Below are 20,362 nucleotides of genomic sequence, written 5' to 3'. Positions count from 1 at the left end.
TAGCCATTCATACAGAACACTTGCTATAGTGAGCCGATACAGCTGACTTCATCTGCTGACCAGTAAAGTGGCCATCATGACAGTTTCAGAAGGAATACATGGACACCCAACTTCAACATATTGTTTTAATAATATAATTGCTCTCAAAAATGTGCAAGAGTGCAGTCAGTGTAGTCTTTGTATGCACTACTCCGCCGGAGGGTGTTTTCAACATAACCGTTCTTAATGTGGCATGTCCATTTCTTACTCCTAGTGAAGCCCGACTCATTTCTGTGAATCAGGTTATTCCAGAATAGTTTCTTTCAACAGGCTAAAAAAATGATTCAGCGATTTTTTTTAAGTCATGACATAATCACATGGCCCCTGACATCCTTTAATGGCATGGCAATAGTTCTAAATGTCTCAGAAAAAAAAAAGAAAACTCCATGGGTACACACATTGATTATTATTATGCCAGGACATTATCCATTAACTTTTAACCATAGATATTTTAACCCTAAAACACAAATAAAAATACTGGTAAAACACCTGTGAAAAATCAATATGGATATTTTCTTTCTTTCATTCATTCTGTCCTTTTTTGAAGCTTTAAAGCCTATGAAAAAGCTTTAAAGTCTATGAAATTACAATGCAAACCGTTTATAATTATTATAAACGGTTTGCATTGTAATTTCATAGACCCCACAGTTCACTTTGTTACAACCACGATTCAGCTCATACAACTGCTGATAAAACGGTCAACTCTCAAACTATAAACATACAATTCTCTATTCAACAAGTCAGTAAATTGCTCGGATCGATTCGTGAACTATCGTTTAACTTTAGATACAAAATCGTTAGGAGCCGGTTCAACTGATTCACTAAAAAGATCCGAATCAAAAGAACAATTCATCGCGAATTCATGAGTAAATATAAAGCATTTCAGCAATAATACATAAAATACATATTTTAAATAAACTATAAACAATTCAAGCATTTAGTTAAAGTTATTAAAGATTTCAAATGAAACATTAAACATTGTATCCTGTATTGCTATTGATTAATTTCAAATAAAAGAACTTGCAAACCATGTTGTCTATGAATTAGAGACTATCTGCATATGCAAAGAAAAAGAGAAGTGAGCAGGAAGAGGCATGGCATTATCTGACTCACAGGTAAACACTAACTACACAGAATAACTGGAAACATTAAATTGACATGTTGTTATCAACCATAGCGTTATGCTGAGCGAAAATACCATTAGTCCTTGTCATCACAATTGTCAGTCGCTTCACAACAACATGAAATATTAAGCGAGAGTCAAATGTTTTCACTGTGTACGTGCACGCGCAACCTTCCCAAAAAATAACCACGGACGCACTTCCTGAAACTGTTTCTACACAAAAGGTACAGGGAATTATGGCGAGAATGCTTGCCTTTTAACTATATGCAGTATGCGACATGATATGAAATGGCAGTAGTGGCAAGTTTGCGACAGCATAAACTCCGGAGCCAACAGGTGTCGAGTGACTCACCTTAGTATAATATAACATCCACAGCTCGTATAGTCGCTCTTTCGAAGCCATTCTTCCTCGCCCTTCTGCGTATTCCCTCCACTTAGGCGTCAATCAAACCATCTGACTATACATCCACAAACGAAGTGGCTATGGATTGACTCGACGAAGATCCCGGGAATACTGTTTGCTAGAAACGGCATGCTGCAGCTGTACAGCTGTCAACTATCTGGTTGCCGAGCTCTCCCAAAGTTGCATGTCTTTTAGATGGAGGGTGGGTCAAAATGGCCATTTCGAATAAAGAAACTAGAGAATGTAGAGAGCAACATTTGAGAAATCTCGCAGGTTAGGCGTTGGATAAACGCACATCTCTGCTGGAGGAATTCTAGAGGAGTTGAACGCACTTGTCTGTGCACGCATTCATTACCCTGTTCGCCCTCCTCTCGAGCGCTACAGTGGAGAGCCGGGAGGAGTTCAGCCTCAAAGCTGCACAAGATGAAGGAAAACATTGAGCATCACAGTGTCACAGCCGATTGGGAGAATTAGCAGGGATGGAATGGCATGAGAGCAGGAACTTCTCCTGGTGACTTTGCATTAAAAAATAAACACTACAAGATCAGAATCAAAATCAGATGCATTTGGGCTATTTATTTGTGAAGCTTCCAGTACACACAAAAATTCTCTCTCTCTCTCTCTCTCTCTCCACACACACAAACAATATAGACAAGACAAGATGTATGTAGCAATATTTGTTCGTATATTTGTAGCAATAGCCAACAATACATTGTATGGGTCAAACTTATATATTTTTCTTTTATGCCAAAAATCATTAGGATATTAAGTAAAGATCATGTTCTATGAAGATATTTCATACATTTCCTACTGTAAATATATCAAAACTTATTTTTTTATTAGTAATATGCATTGCTATGAACTTAATTTGGACAACTTTAAAGGCCAATTTCTCAATATTTTGATTTTTTTTTGTTGCACCCTCAGATTCCAGATTTTCAAATAGTTGTATCTCGGCCAAATATTGTCCGATCCTAATAAACCATAGATCAACAGAAAGCCTATTTATTGATGTATAAATAAATAAAAATGTATCAAAATAAAAAATTGACCCTTATGACTGGTTTTGTGGTCCAGGGTCACATATAGTTATGGAAGAGAATGTTATTTATTTATCAAATTTATTTATAATATATAAAAATTTTATTATGTTTTAATTGAATTGAATTTATTTATTATAATTTATATTTATTTATTTATTCATTCATTCATTCATACATTTATTTATTTATTTATGAAAGTTCATTCCAAAGACTTGGAAGTTCTGACATCCTATTTAAAGGTATAGTTCACCAAAAATGAAAGTAAAACAATAATCAAATGAAGCCTCACTAACAAGTTTATTAAAAATGAAAGTGACAGACACTATTTTCTTTCAGGACTACAGAGGTCTCAGTCCTTCTTTGGTGATGAGTGTTTGTTTGTTCTGGCAGTGCAATGCATAAGAAAGTTCTTTATGTACAGTTAATGCTGCCTGAATATTTGATGTTTCCATCTTGATTTAAATTTGCACATTAGGACATTGGCTCTGATTCATTGTATCTCAGGGTTTAGCTGTGATTTTTGGATCATAATTGGGATTTGTCACATTGCTCATGTTCATTAATAATTTATTTTAACTACAGGGGTGGACACCTGAGGCTGGAGAGCCTGAAAAAGCTTGAAAAGCACAGGTAAAATCAAAACACACACAGGCACAATGTGTCATCATTATTCAACACAACACACTGCAGTATTTATTATTCTCCACAAAACACACTCTCACTTCACCATTTAGAAGCAAACAGGATCTAGAGATGAATCAGCATACACGCATATAAATAAAACATATTTTCCTGTTTTTTCTCTAATACATGCCTTTAGTCTGCCATGTTTTATAAAGTATTAATATTCCTTCTTCTTGTTTTAATCACAATAACAGTGTGACTTGATGAGTTTTTTTCACAGTTTTGAGAGTAAAACATCACTATTTTACATTCAAAATTATTCAAGATCCATATGGTCACTGGATCCCTGGAGAGCCCATGCAAACTCTATGCAAATAAACTTGTGTTGTTGTCTCATTTAGCACATTTGTTTTTGTCTATAACTGCATGTGCAATGGCACCAACATATTTAACATAACTCTGAAGGGTCTATTGTGTTTAGTGCCTGACTGGAACAACAATATGCTTTTGATGGTAACCTTTTGACATAGATTAAAAGATACCACAACCTAAACAATACATCCTTTCTAAATCAAAGCACTTATTTACCCTTTTTGCCACACTATATACCACAATATGCGGCCTTTAAGCAATACAATATATATATTATATTATACATTTTAGTAATCAAATAAAATGATAGTCTAGGAGAGAGGGGGTCATAATGCACCATTTGTATTAATCCCATTGCTAAGTGCATCTTTGTGACTGTTTGGTCACTGGGAAGAGGATGGACCTAGAGGCAGCTGTATTGCCATTGCAATGCCCTACATTCCACACCATGTCATGTTCAGGGTGTTTGTTCGCCTGTTTGGGGAAATTGTGTGGGTATTTTTTTCTATTCAGATGAGTTGCGATCTCTGAATTTATTTTTGATTTAATTTTTATTTTATGCATAGAGCTATGAGTGTTCATGTATTAAAATGTGTTGCTCATTACTTAAATCCGCACAATCTTTATAAATGTTACTTGTTCTATCTTAGGCTTTTTAAACAGACCAGAGCATAGTAGCATGTTGGTTATCTATCTTACACATTTTACTATTATCATGTTTTAAAGTCTATATGCAGTTGTAAACTGTTGATTTTATTGTATTGTATTTTTTTTAGAAGTGCTTAGTTTTTCTTTGTGTGTGTGTGTAAATCAGTCATTTATCGGTTTCCAGTACAAACATGAAATTATTAGCTCATTAGCCGTGTTAGCTAAAATATGTAGCCTGTATATCACCATCCACGTTCTTTGTGTGAAAAACAGAAGCTCCACAATCATCTTTTGTGTTTCATGGAAAAAAGAAAATTATATAATATTGGAGTAGGCCTACAAAAATGACAATATTTTAGATTTTTCGTTAGGCTATAGAAAACAAATAATGCACATCCAGACTACTAATCTGAGATCATGCGTACATTAAAGTCTTGCACATATCAGAGTCATCATCAAACTCACAAAAATCCGAAATCCTGCATATGTCACTATAATCAAATGATCTAAATAGACCTACAATCATTCTATATGCACAGATTAATTTATTATTTATATTTAACTTTTTTATTATATAGTAAGGAATGTAATACTATAATTATGTTGTCATTGTATTATAGTAGGCTATATACAAATATTATTTACATATTTTACCGTTAGTTTATTTATGTTCAAGTCTGACAAGTTGAGTAATCGATGTGTTCGGTGTTCTTCTACCAAGCGCTGAACAGACTATAACAGATAACAGATTCATCGATCCGGCTAACTTACCCATGCTTTATTTTCACCATGGATAAGCCTGTGGGTTCTTTACAAGAGCAAGCTTTAAAAAGAAAAGAAAGATTAAAAGCTATACGAGACCGGCAACTTCAAGTGAGTGTGATAATAAATGCTATTTCTTTAAGATATTAGCGCTCACGGGCTAACATGCTTTAGTTAGCGAGTTAGCATAACAGTAAAGATGCATTCTAATAATTTTAGCTCTTGACTGTTCAACCATTTGTCTTTAAATACATTTATTATTATCCAAAGAAGAAGGTTTAACTTAAAAAAAAGTTACGCCTCAATTGATTTTGTGTTTGAATGACCATTAAACAAATGCTGTTTTTCACTAATTTGTAACAAGTCACTGAACTCCTATTTAGTTCAGTGACTCCTCTACATTCAGTTACACTGATTAAAAGTTTGAACAGCAAACCAGTTTAGTCTAGTTAAAGCTTTTTGTCTCATGTAAACTCATATAAACAGTTTTGGCAACTTGCACAATAAAGAAATAATCAACACAATTAATGAGGATTTCAAAAGATGTTACGTTTTATGTACAAATGTGTATGTGGACAAGACATATAAAGTTAAACACTTTAAATAGGGCCTTGACATCCCAGACAAATAAAATGTGCCTCCAAACTTGGCCTGTTTATGCAGTCCCAGTGGTACCACATGCAATCTAAACAATATAAGATTTACAACACATGAGTGACTATGATAGTGCAACTTTAAAATACACTGTAGTGTTTATATATAATAATAATAATCTAACATACCCAAGTTGCTACCTTGTCTGGTGTGTGGGGATATTGTTATCCAGAGGTTCTGTGGAAGGTAATCAAGGTGACATTATATTCTTTATCACATGTAATACATCATCCCTTTTTTATATAATGAAGAGCAACCTGATTCATTCAAAAGGCATAGACCCAGGTCTTCACGCATCTGTGCAATGCTTGCGTCTGTGCATGAGTTTAAATAAATTATCTTTCCTTCCTGAGGATATAGTGCCTGGCAAGACATTGAATTTAACTTTCAATCTTAAAGGAAAAAATCCACTCTCTTATCGTGTAATAGAACAACAGAAACCAGCAGTGTCCAGTGTGCACCACTCATCTAGCCATTCAGTCAATAGAATATAATAGAATAGAAATAGAGGAGGGGTTAGGTTATATTGTCTTTTCTATGCGCACATTTGCTAGATTAAAACTAGAACCAAAATAACATGCTGTCTTTATTGTATTCATAAATGCTAATTAGCCACATAATGATTTTATATTTTATCATGCCATGTTTCTAACACTGTGTTAAGTGTTTATATTACAATTTAAATATATTACAAAAACATGAATTTTTATTACTAAAGTTGGGTTGATGTTATATAAGCTACCAACTGAGCAAACAATAAGAAACACCACAGAATGATCACAACTGAAACTTTGTCAACAACAGCAAAGATACATTTATATCAGTTATTAACAGTTTTAAAGATTGTCAAAATAAATTTGGTACATAAACAACAATGTTTGTTGGCTCAGTAAGTTGGAGTGTATCCTCAGGCACACCAACAAATTAATAGCTGTAATAATTCAACATAACATACGACACAATCTACAAACTATTGTGCCTAAATTAACAGTAGCCTGAATACCTGCTGAACTTCATCACACTTTGAAGCATTTTTATTCTGAAAACAGTCGATATTTTCAGTGGCGCTTTAACGCGAAACAGGAAACTCATGAATATTCATGTATGCTCCACCCAGCGTCACCGAAAATCTCAGACACCGAATATTTCAGAACACCGGCATGCCACAGATGTTGTTAGTTTAGCTTAGAAGTTCCGTTTAACCCTGTTTGAATATTTAGTTTTTTGTTTCCTTAAACGTGCACAGTAGAGCTTTGGCTCTTTCTTTGTGCATCAGAACTTTCCTGTGCTTCATTGTATCTTAATCTTATTCGTGTTTTGGAGCATCATTTGGATTTTGTCTCTTTGCTTATATTAACTAGATGTTTTTTTGTTTTTTTTTACTAAATGGACAGGCGTCAGAGGATGGAGAGCCAGAGAGAAAAAGAGCTCTGGAGGACTCTGAGACAGAGGACAGACACAGGTAAAAAAACCCCCACAAAGATATAAAATCTAGTGCCATTTATACATAAGGATACTAAAATAAATTCTCAGTTCTATCATTTAGAACCAAATAGGTCCTTGTTGAATAGACTACCTGTTGTAAATGGACAATAAATAAAGCTGTACTCTGTTTACATGATCTTAAGAAGGGCTGTGAGGTAAAGGTCTCTCTTGCTCTCAGCTCTATTTCAGGCTCAAGCCAAGGCCTCAAGCTCTTTTCTTTTTTCCCCCATTGTTTACATTCCGATTCACAGAGCCCTTGTACTTCCCTCCCTGAGCTCAAGAGGTGTTTGGCATTGACAGTTTGCAAAGGTTCCTAAACAATCATCACCCAATATCTGGATTACGTCTCCCTTAGTACATGTTAAAGTAATAGTCCACATAAAAAAAAGTCATTTACTTGAGCTCACGTCCTTCCAAACCTGTATGACAGTCTTCTTTCATGTTCCTTTAGAAGAAAATTATGCAGTTTTGGACCAACATTAGGCTGTAACTTTGTGGCTATAAGGCATTAACTTTGGTTTTTGAAATGAAGGTGATATTGGAGGTTGTCGGGCAGAATGTTTCAAGGTGTGTCTCTTTAAACATGCATTATTAAAATGGCAACACAGTTTAGAAACAATGAGAGGCGATTCACCACCCAGCACACTTGTTGTTTTAACGCTTCCGTTGCTGCTATACCTGACAGATAATCTACTTGTCTTTAGAAAAGCAAAGTGCCAGTTTCTATTGCAATTAAATTTGTTGTAATAATAATAAAAAAAACATTGAATAAACTAGTCATAGAGGGGATTTAATGATCTGTTTTTATGATAAAATAAATCCAGAATGAATAAAAATGAGCTTAGATTTTAATACCTTAAAAATTAATACTTTCATTCAAAAGTGACAGTAACGGAATTTTTAAAACAAATTTTGATGATTCGTCAAAACCTGAAGAAATGTATAACAGTTTCCACAAAAATAGTAAGCAGCACAACAAAACTGACCATTTTCAACACTGATGATGCTAATGTTTCTTGTTGGCAAATCAGCATATTGGAATGATTTCTGAAGGATCATGTGACACTGAAGACTGGACTAATGATGCTGAAAATTCTGCGTTGCCATCACAGGAATAAATGACATTTTAAAATATACTTAAATAGAAAGCAGTTGTTATAATATTTCACAGTATTACTTTTACTGTATTTTTGATCAAATAAATGCAACCTTGGTGAACATAAGTTTTTTAAAATTTACATGTCACAAACTTTTGAATAGTAGTGTACTTTGTGTTTTCTGCTTATTGAGTTCCATACTGAATAAGTGGAAACATCCACTTTTATTGGGCAACAGCTTGGTCTTTTTATTTAAGCTGTCAAAATTCTGAAGTGAGGTGAGGCAGATAATGAATATCTGCTCAGCTTTTGAATGCAGCTCAGCCTTTCACCTGTGCCAGATAGTGTTTAGTTGCAGCTGAAGCAGTAGGACAAATGTCAAATGTCCAACTTGAGTTGGAATTTTCCCAAGCAAAGCAACCCATCCTACCACATCATATTTGTTATTTCTGTTCTCTCTGAATGAGTTTTGTCAGCAGTCAGGATTTACTGTACCACTCCTGCTTATTTTAGGTTGAAGGAAGCCTGATGATGGTCCCCTCGGTTGTTTTGTAAGCTCTGAGAAATGAGAGACCTTCCACCAAACTGTCAAGGCCCTCAATTCAGCTCCGTCCCTCTGAGCACTTCAAGAACACAAGAGCTTTTCCCTTGAGCATTAATCCATCTTTCTGTATGTAATTAAATTAGCAAACAGGATACTGTTCTAGCCAATTTGCTCAGTCCATTGGTCACAAATTATTCAGGACTCCAGGATGTTCGAAATGCTCACTTAGAGTTTGACAAACAGCTGTTGACATTCTGAAAGTGTTGGATTGTTTGGCCGCTCTACTGTAGATGAGGAAAGCCAGTGGTCTTGTATTGTTCCAGCAGGTGGTCAGGAAGTCTTTTCAGGAAAGCTGAGGACAGGGAGGAGCTCCCAGCTCTTTGTTTCAGTCTATTGTTTTGAGTGTTTTTCCAAAACCCTTCAATGCTTTTGTTTGGGGTCATAATATTTGGTGCAGCTTTGCAAGGCCTTGATGGGGTTTGGCTGTGAAATTGAGTATTATTTTTTTTTGTTATCAACATTTTTTTTATTTTTCATACATAACACAACATAAAAAAACAACAATATATTAAGAAAATAAAATAAAATAATAAAATAAAACAACAGACACATACTCAACATCTCAAAGTCCAGTCAAAAGGAGGGAGAAAAGGAAGGACCGAAAAAAGAAACCCATAGAAGTCACTCCTCCATACAGTCACGTATTTCAAAGAGAAAGCACTGCCAAGCATCAATGGTAGAAGGCTTGGCTCCATTGATTCGTGCTGTTGTACATTCACAAGACACTATTTGCAAGAGGCTACGGATCCAATATGTTTTCCAACACATATGCGGTGTAAACCAGTTCTGTATTATTGTCTTCTTCGCAGCTGTAAAACCAGCAAACAACATTCTCTTTTGCATCGAACTTATACAAAGACCAGAATCATCATTAAGAAGACACAAACTTGGGTTAACTGACCAATCAATTTTCAGTAAGGATGATAAAACCAGGTTTACATGTGTCCATAGATTGCTAGTGATAGGACATTCCCAAAACATATGCAGAAAAGTACCCGATGATGTAGTATTACATATATGGCAGTTGAAATTTGATTGTAGTTTCATTTTGAATCTTTTGTAAGGAGTTATGTATGCTCTATGAATGACTTTGAAGTGAATAAGACGATGCGCCAGATTTTTAGATGTTAAACTGAGATTAGACCACACCCTCTCCCAGTCGACAGATAAATTAAGGTCAGATAATTCCCTATTCCAAATAGTTTTAATAGAAAGAGGTTTTATAATGCAATCAAGGATCTTATTATATATTAAGGAAGCAGATGGCCGACCAGCAGATGGTGCAATCCAGTCCCGCATAGGATGAGAGGAAACGGGAGAAGACCAAGGAACGCCATACGCTTTGAGAGCGGAACGTAATTGAAGAAAGACAAAATACGCAGATGCTGGTAGACAAAATTTAGTTCTTAACGTCTGAAATGAACATAGGCCTTGGTTATCATATATATCACCGCACGTGTTTACACCTAAAGAAGACCAAGAGGGTTGGATAAATGGGCGATTTCCGCATACAAAATTAAAATTGTGCCATAAAGGTGTACTATTACAAAATTTGAAGGGTCCTCCAATCCGACGTTCAACCGTTTTCCAGATTTTAATAGAATTGGCCACAACCGGACCAAATTTATAATTATCCCCTTTTTTCCCTGTGCCAGTAAATAAAATATCTTGGAGTCTATTTGGTTTAACCTTGTCAGCTTCAATCACTCTCCAAGAAACTGTGGATTGAGGATCAACCAAAGTATGAAGAGCCTTAAGCTGGAACGACCAATAATACAGTTCAAAATTTGGTACAGCCAGTCCTCCTGCGCTATTAGGATGTTGTAATGTGGTAAGTTTAATTCTGGGGCATTTATCATCCCAGATAAATTTCGTAATTATGGAGTTGATCTCCTTAAAGTAACCTGGAGGGGGAGAAAGCGGTAGCATAGAGAAAAAAAAATTAAATCGAGGTAGCAAATTCATCTTAACAGTGGAGATTCTTCCTTGGAGGGAAACGTTAAGATTCTTCCATCTTTGAATGTCATTCTTGACCTTAACTAAAATATTATTAAAATTGTCCCTGGCAATTTTATGAATGTTTTTATATATGGTAACGCCCAGATAGGTGAAAGAGTCCTTAATAGGGATGAATGAGGGAATAGAAGAATTAACTTTAATATTGTTAATTGGCATTAAAGCAGATTTGCTCCAATTTATTTTATATCCTGATAAGCTACTAAAATGATCAAATTCCTTAATTATATTAGGGACTGAAACATCAAAGTGGTCTAAATATAGAATAATATCATCAGCATATAACGAAATACTATGATTATGATCATGAATCTTAATCGATACTTCAGACTTCCTGATGGCTTGTGCTAAGGGTTCAAGAGATAGACAAAACAATAAGGGGGAAAGCGGACAGCCCTGCCTCGTTCCCCGCTGTAAAGGGAATGGGGGGGAAATAACATTACCAGTTATGACTGATGCTGCAGGTGAGTGGTATAATGTCTTAATCATAGAAATGAAGTGTTCACCGAAGCCGAAACATTGCAAAACTGCCCACATATAATTCCACTCTAGCCTGTCAAAGGCTTTTTCTGCATCAAGTGAAAAGACTGCACAAGGGGTTGGGTGGGAGTCTGCAAAGTCAAGAATATGAAGGAGTCTACGCATATTATCAGATGCATTACGCCCCTTGATGAAACCAGTTTGGTCCTCCTTGATCAGACTATGAATTACCTTCTCCATACGGGAAGCAAAAACTTTAGCATACATTTTTAGATCACATGAGATAAGCGAAATTGGTCTGTAGTTGGAACAATCTAATGGATCTTTCCCTTTTTTAAGAAGTAATGAAATCAGTGATGTTTTTTGATCTCTATGAAATACCCCATGTTCAATTGCAAAATTAAATGAATTAAGCATAAGTGTCCCTACCAAATCCCAAATTTCTAAATATAATTCTGGGGGGAGACCATCTAGGCCCGGCGATTTGCCCTTCTGAAGGCTTTTTAAAGAGACATGGAGTTCCTCCAAACTTAATGGGGCCTCCAAAGATTCTTTATCCATCTGTGAGATCCGAGGCAGTTCCAATTTATCTAAATACTGCTTACAGATGGATTCATCAAAATCTGTTTCGGCTTTATATAGATTTGTGTAGAAACCTTTAAATATTTCATTAATTGCCACAGGGTTTGTGGTGACCTGATCATCCGATGATTTTATTGCGCTAATATATGCCTTCGACTCGCATTCTCTCAACCTAAGAGCCAATAAATGACTAGGTCTCTCCGATTCAAAATAATATTTTTGCCTAGTCCTATGTAAAATAAATTCCGCCTTTGATTGTGAAAGCAAATCGTATTCTTCTTTTAAAGAGGACAACTGTGTAGCCTGTTGCTCCGTAAAATGTTGTTTTTGTAGGTTTTGTAATGATTGGATTTTATTTTCTAATTGTGTAAACTGGCGGGTTTTCGCTTTGGCAAGAGTAGAAGAGAAAGATATACAGAAACCTCGTATAGCGCACTTAGTCGTCTCCCACAGTTTTTGAGGATCCACACCAGAGGGCATATTAATTTCAAGAAACTCCTTAATATATTCTTTTAAAGAAGTAATGAAAGTCTGATTACTTAATAATGATATGTTAAAGCGCCATCTAGGGGACTTGGCTTTAACATCGGAAAGAGGAACACTGCATAGCACAGCAGAGTGATCAGATAATAAAATTGGTAATATAGAGATGGAGGAATCAGACGAAATTAAAGATGGGCTGAGAAATATGTAGTCTATCCTAGAGAAAGTCTTGTGTCTATTAGAGAAAAAAGTGAAGTCCTTAGATTTAGTATTCTGACTTCTCCAAAGATCGATTACGTTAAGCTCAGTGATAAATTTATTCAGTAATTTAGAGGATGGATTGGCTGTTGTATCAGATTGAGATTTATCTAAAGCAGGATTTATGACAGCATTAAAATCCCCACCCACCACTAGAGTGCAATCAATCTGCTCAAGCAGAGTTTTGGAAATCTGTGAAAGGAATGCACTGTCTGTCTCATTCGGACCGTAAATAGAGACCAAGGCTAACCTATTATTATATATTTTGCATCGGATAAAAACAAATCTACCCTTCTCATCACTACCAAGGTGTTCAATTGTTAAATTTAACTTCCGGTTAACAAGAATAAGCACCCCCTTAGTTTTATTTTGAGCGCAGGAAAAAGCTGCTAATTTGTAATACTTATTCTGGAAACGTGCCACGTCGGATTGCTTTAAATGTGTCTCTTGAATTAGGGCACAGGAAATAGATTTACGATGTAAATATTCTAACACACGAGTTCGTTTAACAGAAGAATTTAACCCATTCACATTTAGTGATAAAATATTTAGAGTATGCATTGAATATATAGCGTGTAAATGTTGACGTGTATTTTAGATACCAAACCTCCTAGATGGAAAATCCCTTTAAAAATAAGGTAAAATAAATTAAAGTATAAATGTCTGTTGTAAAAAGTAAAAACCACATAAAAACACGAACAACTTACAACCTTAAACAAGGAACAACTCAGACCGCACATTACCGAGAACATAGGTCTGACTGAGCAACAAAAAATAGTGATGGTTCGTGACCGATCCACTCCAACGCAGGACATGTCTCCCAAAAAGCTCGTACTGCCAGAAAAAATTATTTTAAATTAAACCAACTCCCCATTAGTCCCCTCCAAAAAGAAAAAATGGGTGTCAATCTTGCCAGCAATGAGATCGTTGTACCCGATATATAGGAAGTTAGGAACAATATCTCAGTAGTAGAGTGGAGAGAAGAAAAAAGCAAAACCAAGTTTAGTCAGCGTCCATGTCCGTTCTGCCATCATCCGCTCCTAAGCCGCTGGGACCATGTTCATCCCGACCATCAAACTCCTCCCGGGCTGGAGAAACAGCGGCCGCCGTTCCCCCGCGCAGAGCCGCGGCATACGTCTTCTGCTGGGACAGGGAGCTAATAAAATCCTCCGCTTTCTGAGGGGAATCGAAGCTTTTCTGTTCCCCCTTGTGCCGTAGTTTGATTACGGCCGGATAGATGAGGAAGGGCTGGAGACCAAGCGCCGTCATCTTCTTCAGAACCGGACCAAATGCCTTTCTCCTGATCACTGTAGCTGGACTAAAGTCGGGAAAAAATAGCAGTGTGACATTGTGCTGTGCGCATTTCACCGGATAAGCCTTTCGAGCACCCTTCAGGATATCTGATCTGTCATGCCATCTCAGTACACGGAAGATGAGGGTGCGCGGCCGATCGGAGCCCCTCCCTCCGTCATACACGCGATGTGCCCGGTCGATCTCAATGTCACGGCCCTTCAAGGAAGGAATCCACTTAGAAATATTAACTCTGAGGAAACCAGCCGCGTCGGATCCCTCAGCCCCCTCTGGCAGCCCCACCAGTCGTACATTGTTCCTCCTACACCTGTCCTCCATATCCGTCACCTTCTCGGTGAGTCGCTCCAGCTGATTTCTTAAGCCCGTGACTGTCCTCCTATCCTCACGTGCAGCTGCTTGAACAGAATCTACGCGGTCACGTGTCTGCTTCGCCGCGGTAGTTATGGTCTCAAACTCCTCTCTTAGCTCTTTAACAGACTTGTTGGTCGCTTTTATGTCTTCACGCAGTTCGCGTAATGCTGGAATCAGCACAGAGTCCATCGCCTCTCTTACTGCCAAATTCACAACCGAATTCAATGTATTTTGTTGCTCTTTAAATGCTAGTTCGATGCGGCTAGCAATAGCCTCGTCGAGGTCTTCTCTGGAGATGGCAGAATCTCTGAATTTTTTCTTCATTGGCGATTGCTCAATCTCTCTTTTCCGATCCCCTTTGTCTGCCTTAGCACTCATGACAGGTCCAATGCAGAGTGGTTCAAATATTACTGACAGGATCATACAAAATATGGCAAAGTGAGCAGAGCGAAAGATTCAAGCCTGCATCGCCGTCGAAGGGTCACGTGATCCCCCCGAAATTGAGTATTATTAAGGTAGTGGTCACAATGCTTTGTTTTTGATGACATGTTTTTCCATTTCATTATGCTTTATTTTGATAACCCTACACCAAGAGTATTGAAAAGGAATAGTGACACCGCCTGACATGAACAATCTGTTTGGTCCCAGTCCATCTAATTACATGGTTTGACTCCACTTACACTCATATAGATCAAGCGGTGATGAATGTGGGCTTGTTATAGTCAGGTCAATGACAAATAAGAGTGTCCATGATAAGGAAAATAAATAATCTTTTGGAAGTCTAGTTTAAAAGGATGTGTACTTTTTCTTTTCATGTTGGTTTCTTTTATATACCATTTTATATACCATTATACTTTTTATACCATTTTAAAGAAAAGTTTAATGCTTATACACACTTAAAATAAGTTAAAATAATGCTTAATATTTAAGTTCTACACTTCTAGTTTATTGGCTTCAAAAATGTCAGGTGGTTTAACCATCAAGTAAAACGTTATTACATGTTTTCCTGATCTTAATGTTTCAAAACATTTAAAAATATTTTTCAAGGAAAAAATTATTTTGATTTAATCTTTTTTGGAGAGTTGCACCACATGACATTTTACAAGTTGCACTTAACCTTGCTTTGTCATGAAAGTCACACAAGTCGCAAAATTGACTTATTGTCCTTGATATCATTTTATTAATGTTGGTCGCACCACATAACTTTGATTTGGAGGACAAACATTATATAATAACGTTATAAACCCTAAATAAAGGCATAATGACCAAATGACAAAAAAGTGGTGATGAATGTGGACCTGCTGTAGTCTCGTCAATGACAAATAAGAGTGTCCACAATTAGGAAGAGGAATCATCTTTCAAAAATCTAGTTTAACAATATATGTATCAGGTTCTTGTGTTTAAATGTACGTGTTTATTGATGTAGGTTTCATGTGTTTTTGAAAACTTTTATACCATTTTAAAGAAAAGCAAATGTCATGTGGTATAACCGCCAGGTAATTTTACCTTAATTACAAGTGAGTGTAGACATCAGTTTTTTTTTTCTAAATATAAATGATTTATTCATAAAGTGGTGATGAATGTAGGCCTGCTGTAGCCCCTTTTTTGAGGACAAAATGGGCACACATCTCTGGAGACAAACCAGTGAGCAATTAGATGAAAATGAGTTCTCAGTCTCCTATACGAACCTTCACATGCATCTTCTGTTGATCATGCTGTGAAGAACCCTCTATGCTTCCCTGGACGTCCAGCCGCCAATTTTGTTGTAACTTGCAAAGATGTTAACAGACCTGCCGGTTGAGCGATGGCATAACTGGGCTTGTCTCAGTTCCTCTCAGATGGGTGGCAACAGTCCCTAGACACAGTCAGGTGCTACATGCTAATTAGCTAGTGCTACAAGGATGAAGGGATGCTTTGTACGCATGGTGAGCAAATGTGGTCTGGATACTGTCACAGGTCGGTTTCAGTGATCCAACAGCACCAGCTGCTGACAGTCCAAACTAAAGTTTCTGTACTGCCACCTGCTGGTTACTGGGGTTTCCTGTGTTTGCCTGTGTGATCGCCTTTGTAATACAGTATCTCCTTGATACTGGTAGGTTATAATGGGGCAGTGACAAAACACTTGTTTATAACTGAGTGAATTACATAATTCTGGAATTATGTTTGCAGAGAGCTGAAGCTGAGGAATTACATGCCAGAGGACGAGGAGCTGAAGGAGCGACAGGTGCCCAAAGCAAAACCTGCATCAGGTGAGAACACTTCTGGTTATCTGCAAGACACATTACTGGCTGTACCTTTAAATTATATTTTCAAATGTTTATACCTGCAAATTAAACGGACCGTTCAGTGATAGTGCTGGGTGATAATGTTACAGCAGGTGATCAGGTGTTGGGTTCCAGGTTGTCTGACTGGTCTTGTTTCATATTACTGTAGTGGAGGACAAGGTCAAGGACCAGCTGGAAGCTGCTAACCCAGAGCCTGTGATTGAGGAAGTGGTGAGTGGATTGGTCCCTTCATACAAAGTCTCAGTTTTCAAACATGATGCCATATGGAGAACACCTTTTGTTCCTGAATATATACACTACCAGTCAAAATTTTAGAATAATTAAGATTTTTTTAAATGTTTTTGAAAGAAGTCACCAGTGCCATATTTAGGGTAAACGTACCCATTAAGCACACTTCCATTTTTGAGATCAGATTATAAAAAGAAAACATGTTAAGTTAATCGATTTTCTATGGATTCTGTCAACTAAAATCTACAGACCTTTGCCAACTAGCATCAACTTCTCCAGACTGTAAATCTGTGGAAATTCAGGGCAAAAATCGTGTCGTGTATTCCAGCCTTAAGAGACTACAGATAGGTTGACATCTATTTAATAAGAGGATTCATAATGAGGCTAGTTTCTGTGTTCATCCCCATGATTTAAATGATTTATTGGTTTGTTTTATTTGTTTTTTGAATGTTTTACTTCGCTGAAAGTGGGCTAGCCTAGATGTTGCAATATGCTTAAATTACACTTCATTATGATTAAATAACTGATCGACTTGAATGCCTTGTTGCTTGATGTTCTCTTTTTATTTATTTTTTTTGTGATTGACTTTGTACCTGTATTTTTACAATTATTCTTTAAATATTTTCCTTAAACAAGAATTTTTATTCTTGTTTAATGTATTTTAAATTGTAATTTATTTCTGTGATGCAACGTTACATTTTCAGTAGCCATTACTCCAGTCTTCAGTGTCACATGATCCTTCAGAAATTATTTTGATATTTGCATTTGGTGCTTGGTTATTAAAAACAGTTCTTATTATTAAGGTTGGAAACCATAAATCTGGATTCTTTGATTACTGACAAGTTAAAAAAACAGCATTTATTTAAAATATAGATCTTTTGTAACATTATAAATGGATTTGCTTTCACTTTTGATTAGTTCATTGCTAAATAAAAGTATTAATGTACAAAAACAACTTTTTGAAGTAGGAGCTTCAAACCTATAATTTGTGAGTTTTGTTTTGAACAGTTCATTGAAAGAACCAGTTCAGGAGTTGTTTGCTTATTAATCAGATTACGCTGTATGTGTGCTCTGTATTTGTAGACTTATTTACTTGTCATTATTTCTCATTATGTTTAATTTTCTTTTGTAGTGGCAGTGTCATCTCAAACGGTGCAAGAATCACTGGCCAGCCCTTGCCTGACTTTAAACTAATCTTATTTTCTTTTTTTCACTCTTGACTTTTGTTCTCAGGATCTGGCCAATCTTGCCCCCAGAAAACCAGACTGGTACAAAACTTTAATATTTACTGCTAAAACGCAATCATGCATCATATTCATTGAGATCCATTTTAATTAAAATTTTCATTCATTTAATGCTTGTGTTGTGTGTTTGTAATAGGGATCTAAAGAGGGACGTTGCCAAGAAGCTTGAAAAATTAGAGAGGCGAACACAGAAAGCCATTGCTGAACTTATACGTGAGTACGACATGACTGAGACTAAGGCAGATCATGATAACTATAATGACAAATTTTCAATAATTGTTCTAATTGCAAGTCTACACAATGATAATGATACAAATTAATTTTTTTCCAGCTGATGATAAATGATAAAAACATTAAACTTGAAAGAGCTTGAGCATTTAAAGTGACAGATGACAACTGCAGCACACTTTTAAGAAGAATGTTAGTACGTCCCTTTGGTGTGGACACTAATATAATGTACAATGTATAACTAAAGCATTAATCAATCTCTGCATCACTTCTTTTATCAGTAATATATTGAAACTATAGTTGTAGAGCCTTTCTGCGTTGAGCTCCGCCAGGGCTTGATGTAAAGTCTCTTAATGGCATCATATATGGACTTCCTGTCTCTGTACGCTCTTCTGCTACAAACTAGACCTAACATTACTAGTTTGGTCTCTTAATTAAACCCACAATTTAAATAAATTCTGTAATATCTTAAAAACAAGTATTTTATGGATCACCGAATCAGACATGGAGCACACAAGAGTTTTTGGTGAAACGCATGTTTGATGTTCATAGCTTGTTTATATTTGGGCATTTGTGTCATTCCACAGGTGACCGGCTCAAGGGAAGTGAGGAAGAGCTGGCTGGAGCGGTCGGAGCAGCTGGCGTAGAAGAGGGAGACTCTGATTGAATCTGTTGAGAATGGCGGCCCTTCACAACCGATTTTCTAGAAGTTTCCTGCCCAAATCCTCATTACATAACAGTGTGTGTTTAAAAAGGATTTCTTATGCTGAGCTCAGCATGAATTCACACACAACCAGATCAGGTGATTAGAAGTGTTTGTGTGAGAGAAAGTGAGATACAGAGAGGAATACAGGTGTTTTCATATGGAGTACACAAAGACGACTTTCTCCTTTTTATTATTATTTTGTTTATAAGTAAACAGTTCTTTCTTTTCTAAATTGACTCTGTCTTTTTCCTTTCTGGGCCTTATGATAAAAACATTTTCCAATGTCAGTACACTTCACCTGAATGCTGATAAAGCAGGGCTAAATTCATATTTTCATGTTGTATTTTTCTCCTTTCTCATTAATATGAGAGCGTTCTAAAATCAGACACATTACAGAGAAGAATACAATATCATAATCGAGGACAACAGTACAGATAAAACTGCAGTGCATTATTCTGGCTTCAAGATATTTAGAATAAATTAGTGTGTGTACATGAGCCAGTCTATTCAAGTACTTAATAAAATCAAGTCAATTTTTGCTTAAAGAAGGGTTAAATCAGTCATAATTGTTTTTTTCTAGAATTATTCTGCCATGATTTAAAAGATGCAAATTTTCAGAAAACAAACTGTACGATTTTGGTTAAAAGACAAGTTGTATGGACAGCACAAGTCCATACAACTCGCCTCCCTCTGTAACATGGCTAAAACTGAAAGACCAATAATGACATTTCACATTAAAACGTAAACTTATCCTAAACATCCTAGAAAGTTAATAATCATATACAATTTAAATATATTGATATGTTGTATGTTTGTACGTTTATTACGAATTAATAATGAAAATATATATATTAATGTTTAAGAGTAACATTTTCATGGTCACACTCAATTGGGCCAAAACCAAAAAATCTGATTCTTATCACTAAGAGGTGCTATTGCACACAATATGCTGTGAAGTATAGATGCATTCGTTCTCATCTTTAGCAGATGGTTTCTTATCCAAATCCTTATCAGTGTTATCAAATAACTCAAGAATCAGCCAGTTCATGAATCACCGTTTTAGAGGCATCACTTATAAAATGTTGCGCAGAAACCATCCTAAATTCGATCTTATGATCATCTCTCAAACATGCGTATGTGTGATTCATAAAATGAACGTATGCACCGAAAATGCACGTATGCCTCTCTCAGATGTGAAATCTATGAATCGCAAGTAATCTTGAACTTGGGCTCAACTGATTTGTTTCAGCTCTCTGCCTTTTAAACGACTCCTAATTAATGTCATTAAAGGGGTGGTTGATTGGGATTTCACTTTTTTAACGTTAGTATGTAATGT

At 36.2% G+C, this 20,362-nt stretch overlaps 2 protein-coding genes across 3 annotated transcripts in view; one reads left to right on the top strand and one right to left on the bottom strand.

The window, feature by feature from the left end:
- Positions 1-1,950, bottom strand: part of LOC306878459 (neurobeachin-like protein 2) — a 67,939-nt gene extending 65,989 nt beyond the window's left edge. For both annotated transcript variants that reach the window (XM_079430841.1, XM_079430843.1), the window contains exon 1: positions 1,515-1,950. In XM_079430841.1, coding sequence (XP_079286967.1) covers positions 1,515-1,565 — 51 coding nt within the window. In that variant the 5' untranslated portion in view covers positions 1,566-1,950. The remainder of the gene's footprint in view (positions 1-1,514) is intronic.
- Positions 1,951-4,981: 3,031 nt separating this feature from the next.
- Positions 4,982-19,568, top strand: LOC306877717 (coiled-coil domain-containing protein 12-like). The gene is made up of 7 exons (XM_079429652.1): positions 4,982-5,125; positions 7,063-7,130; positions 16,505-16,584; positions 16,769-16,830; positions 18,082-18,116; positions 18,229-18,305; positions 18,908-19,568. Exons 1-7 carry the CDS (start codon positions 5,042-5,044, stop codon positions 18,985-18,987), a joined length of 486 nt encoding a protein of 161 aa, XP_079285778.1. The 5' UTR covers positions 4,982-5,041; the 3' UTR covers positions 18,988-19,568.
- The last annotated feature ends 794 nt before the right edge of the window (positions 19,569-20,362 follow it).

This window comes from Barbus barbus (assembly GCF_936440315.1).
Source record: "Barbus barbus genome assembly, chromosome: 12".
Taxonomy (NCBI): domain Eukaryota; kingdom Metazoa; phylum Chordata; class Actinopteri; order Cypriniformes; family Cyprinidae; genus Barbus; species Barbus barbus.
Note: the sequence above shows the minus strand (reverse complement) of the source record. Positions and strands in the feature narration are given on the sequence as shown.

Bases quoted from the DNA above. Each gene is read 5' to 3' on its own strand.
- LOC306877717 (XM_079429652.1), top strand. From the start codon at position 5,042: ATGGATAAGCCTGTGGGTTCTTTACAAGAGCAAGCTTTAAAAAGAAAA. The intron at 7,131-16,504 runs GTAAAAAAACCC...TTATGTTTGCAG, and splicing joins GAGACAGAGGACAGACACAG to AGAGCTGAAGCTGAGGAATT. The intron at 16,831-18,081 runs GTGAGTGGATTG...TTTTGTTCTCAG, and splicing joins AGCCTGTGATTGAGGAAGTG to GATCTGGCCAATCTTGCCCC.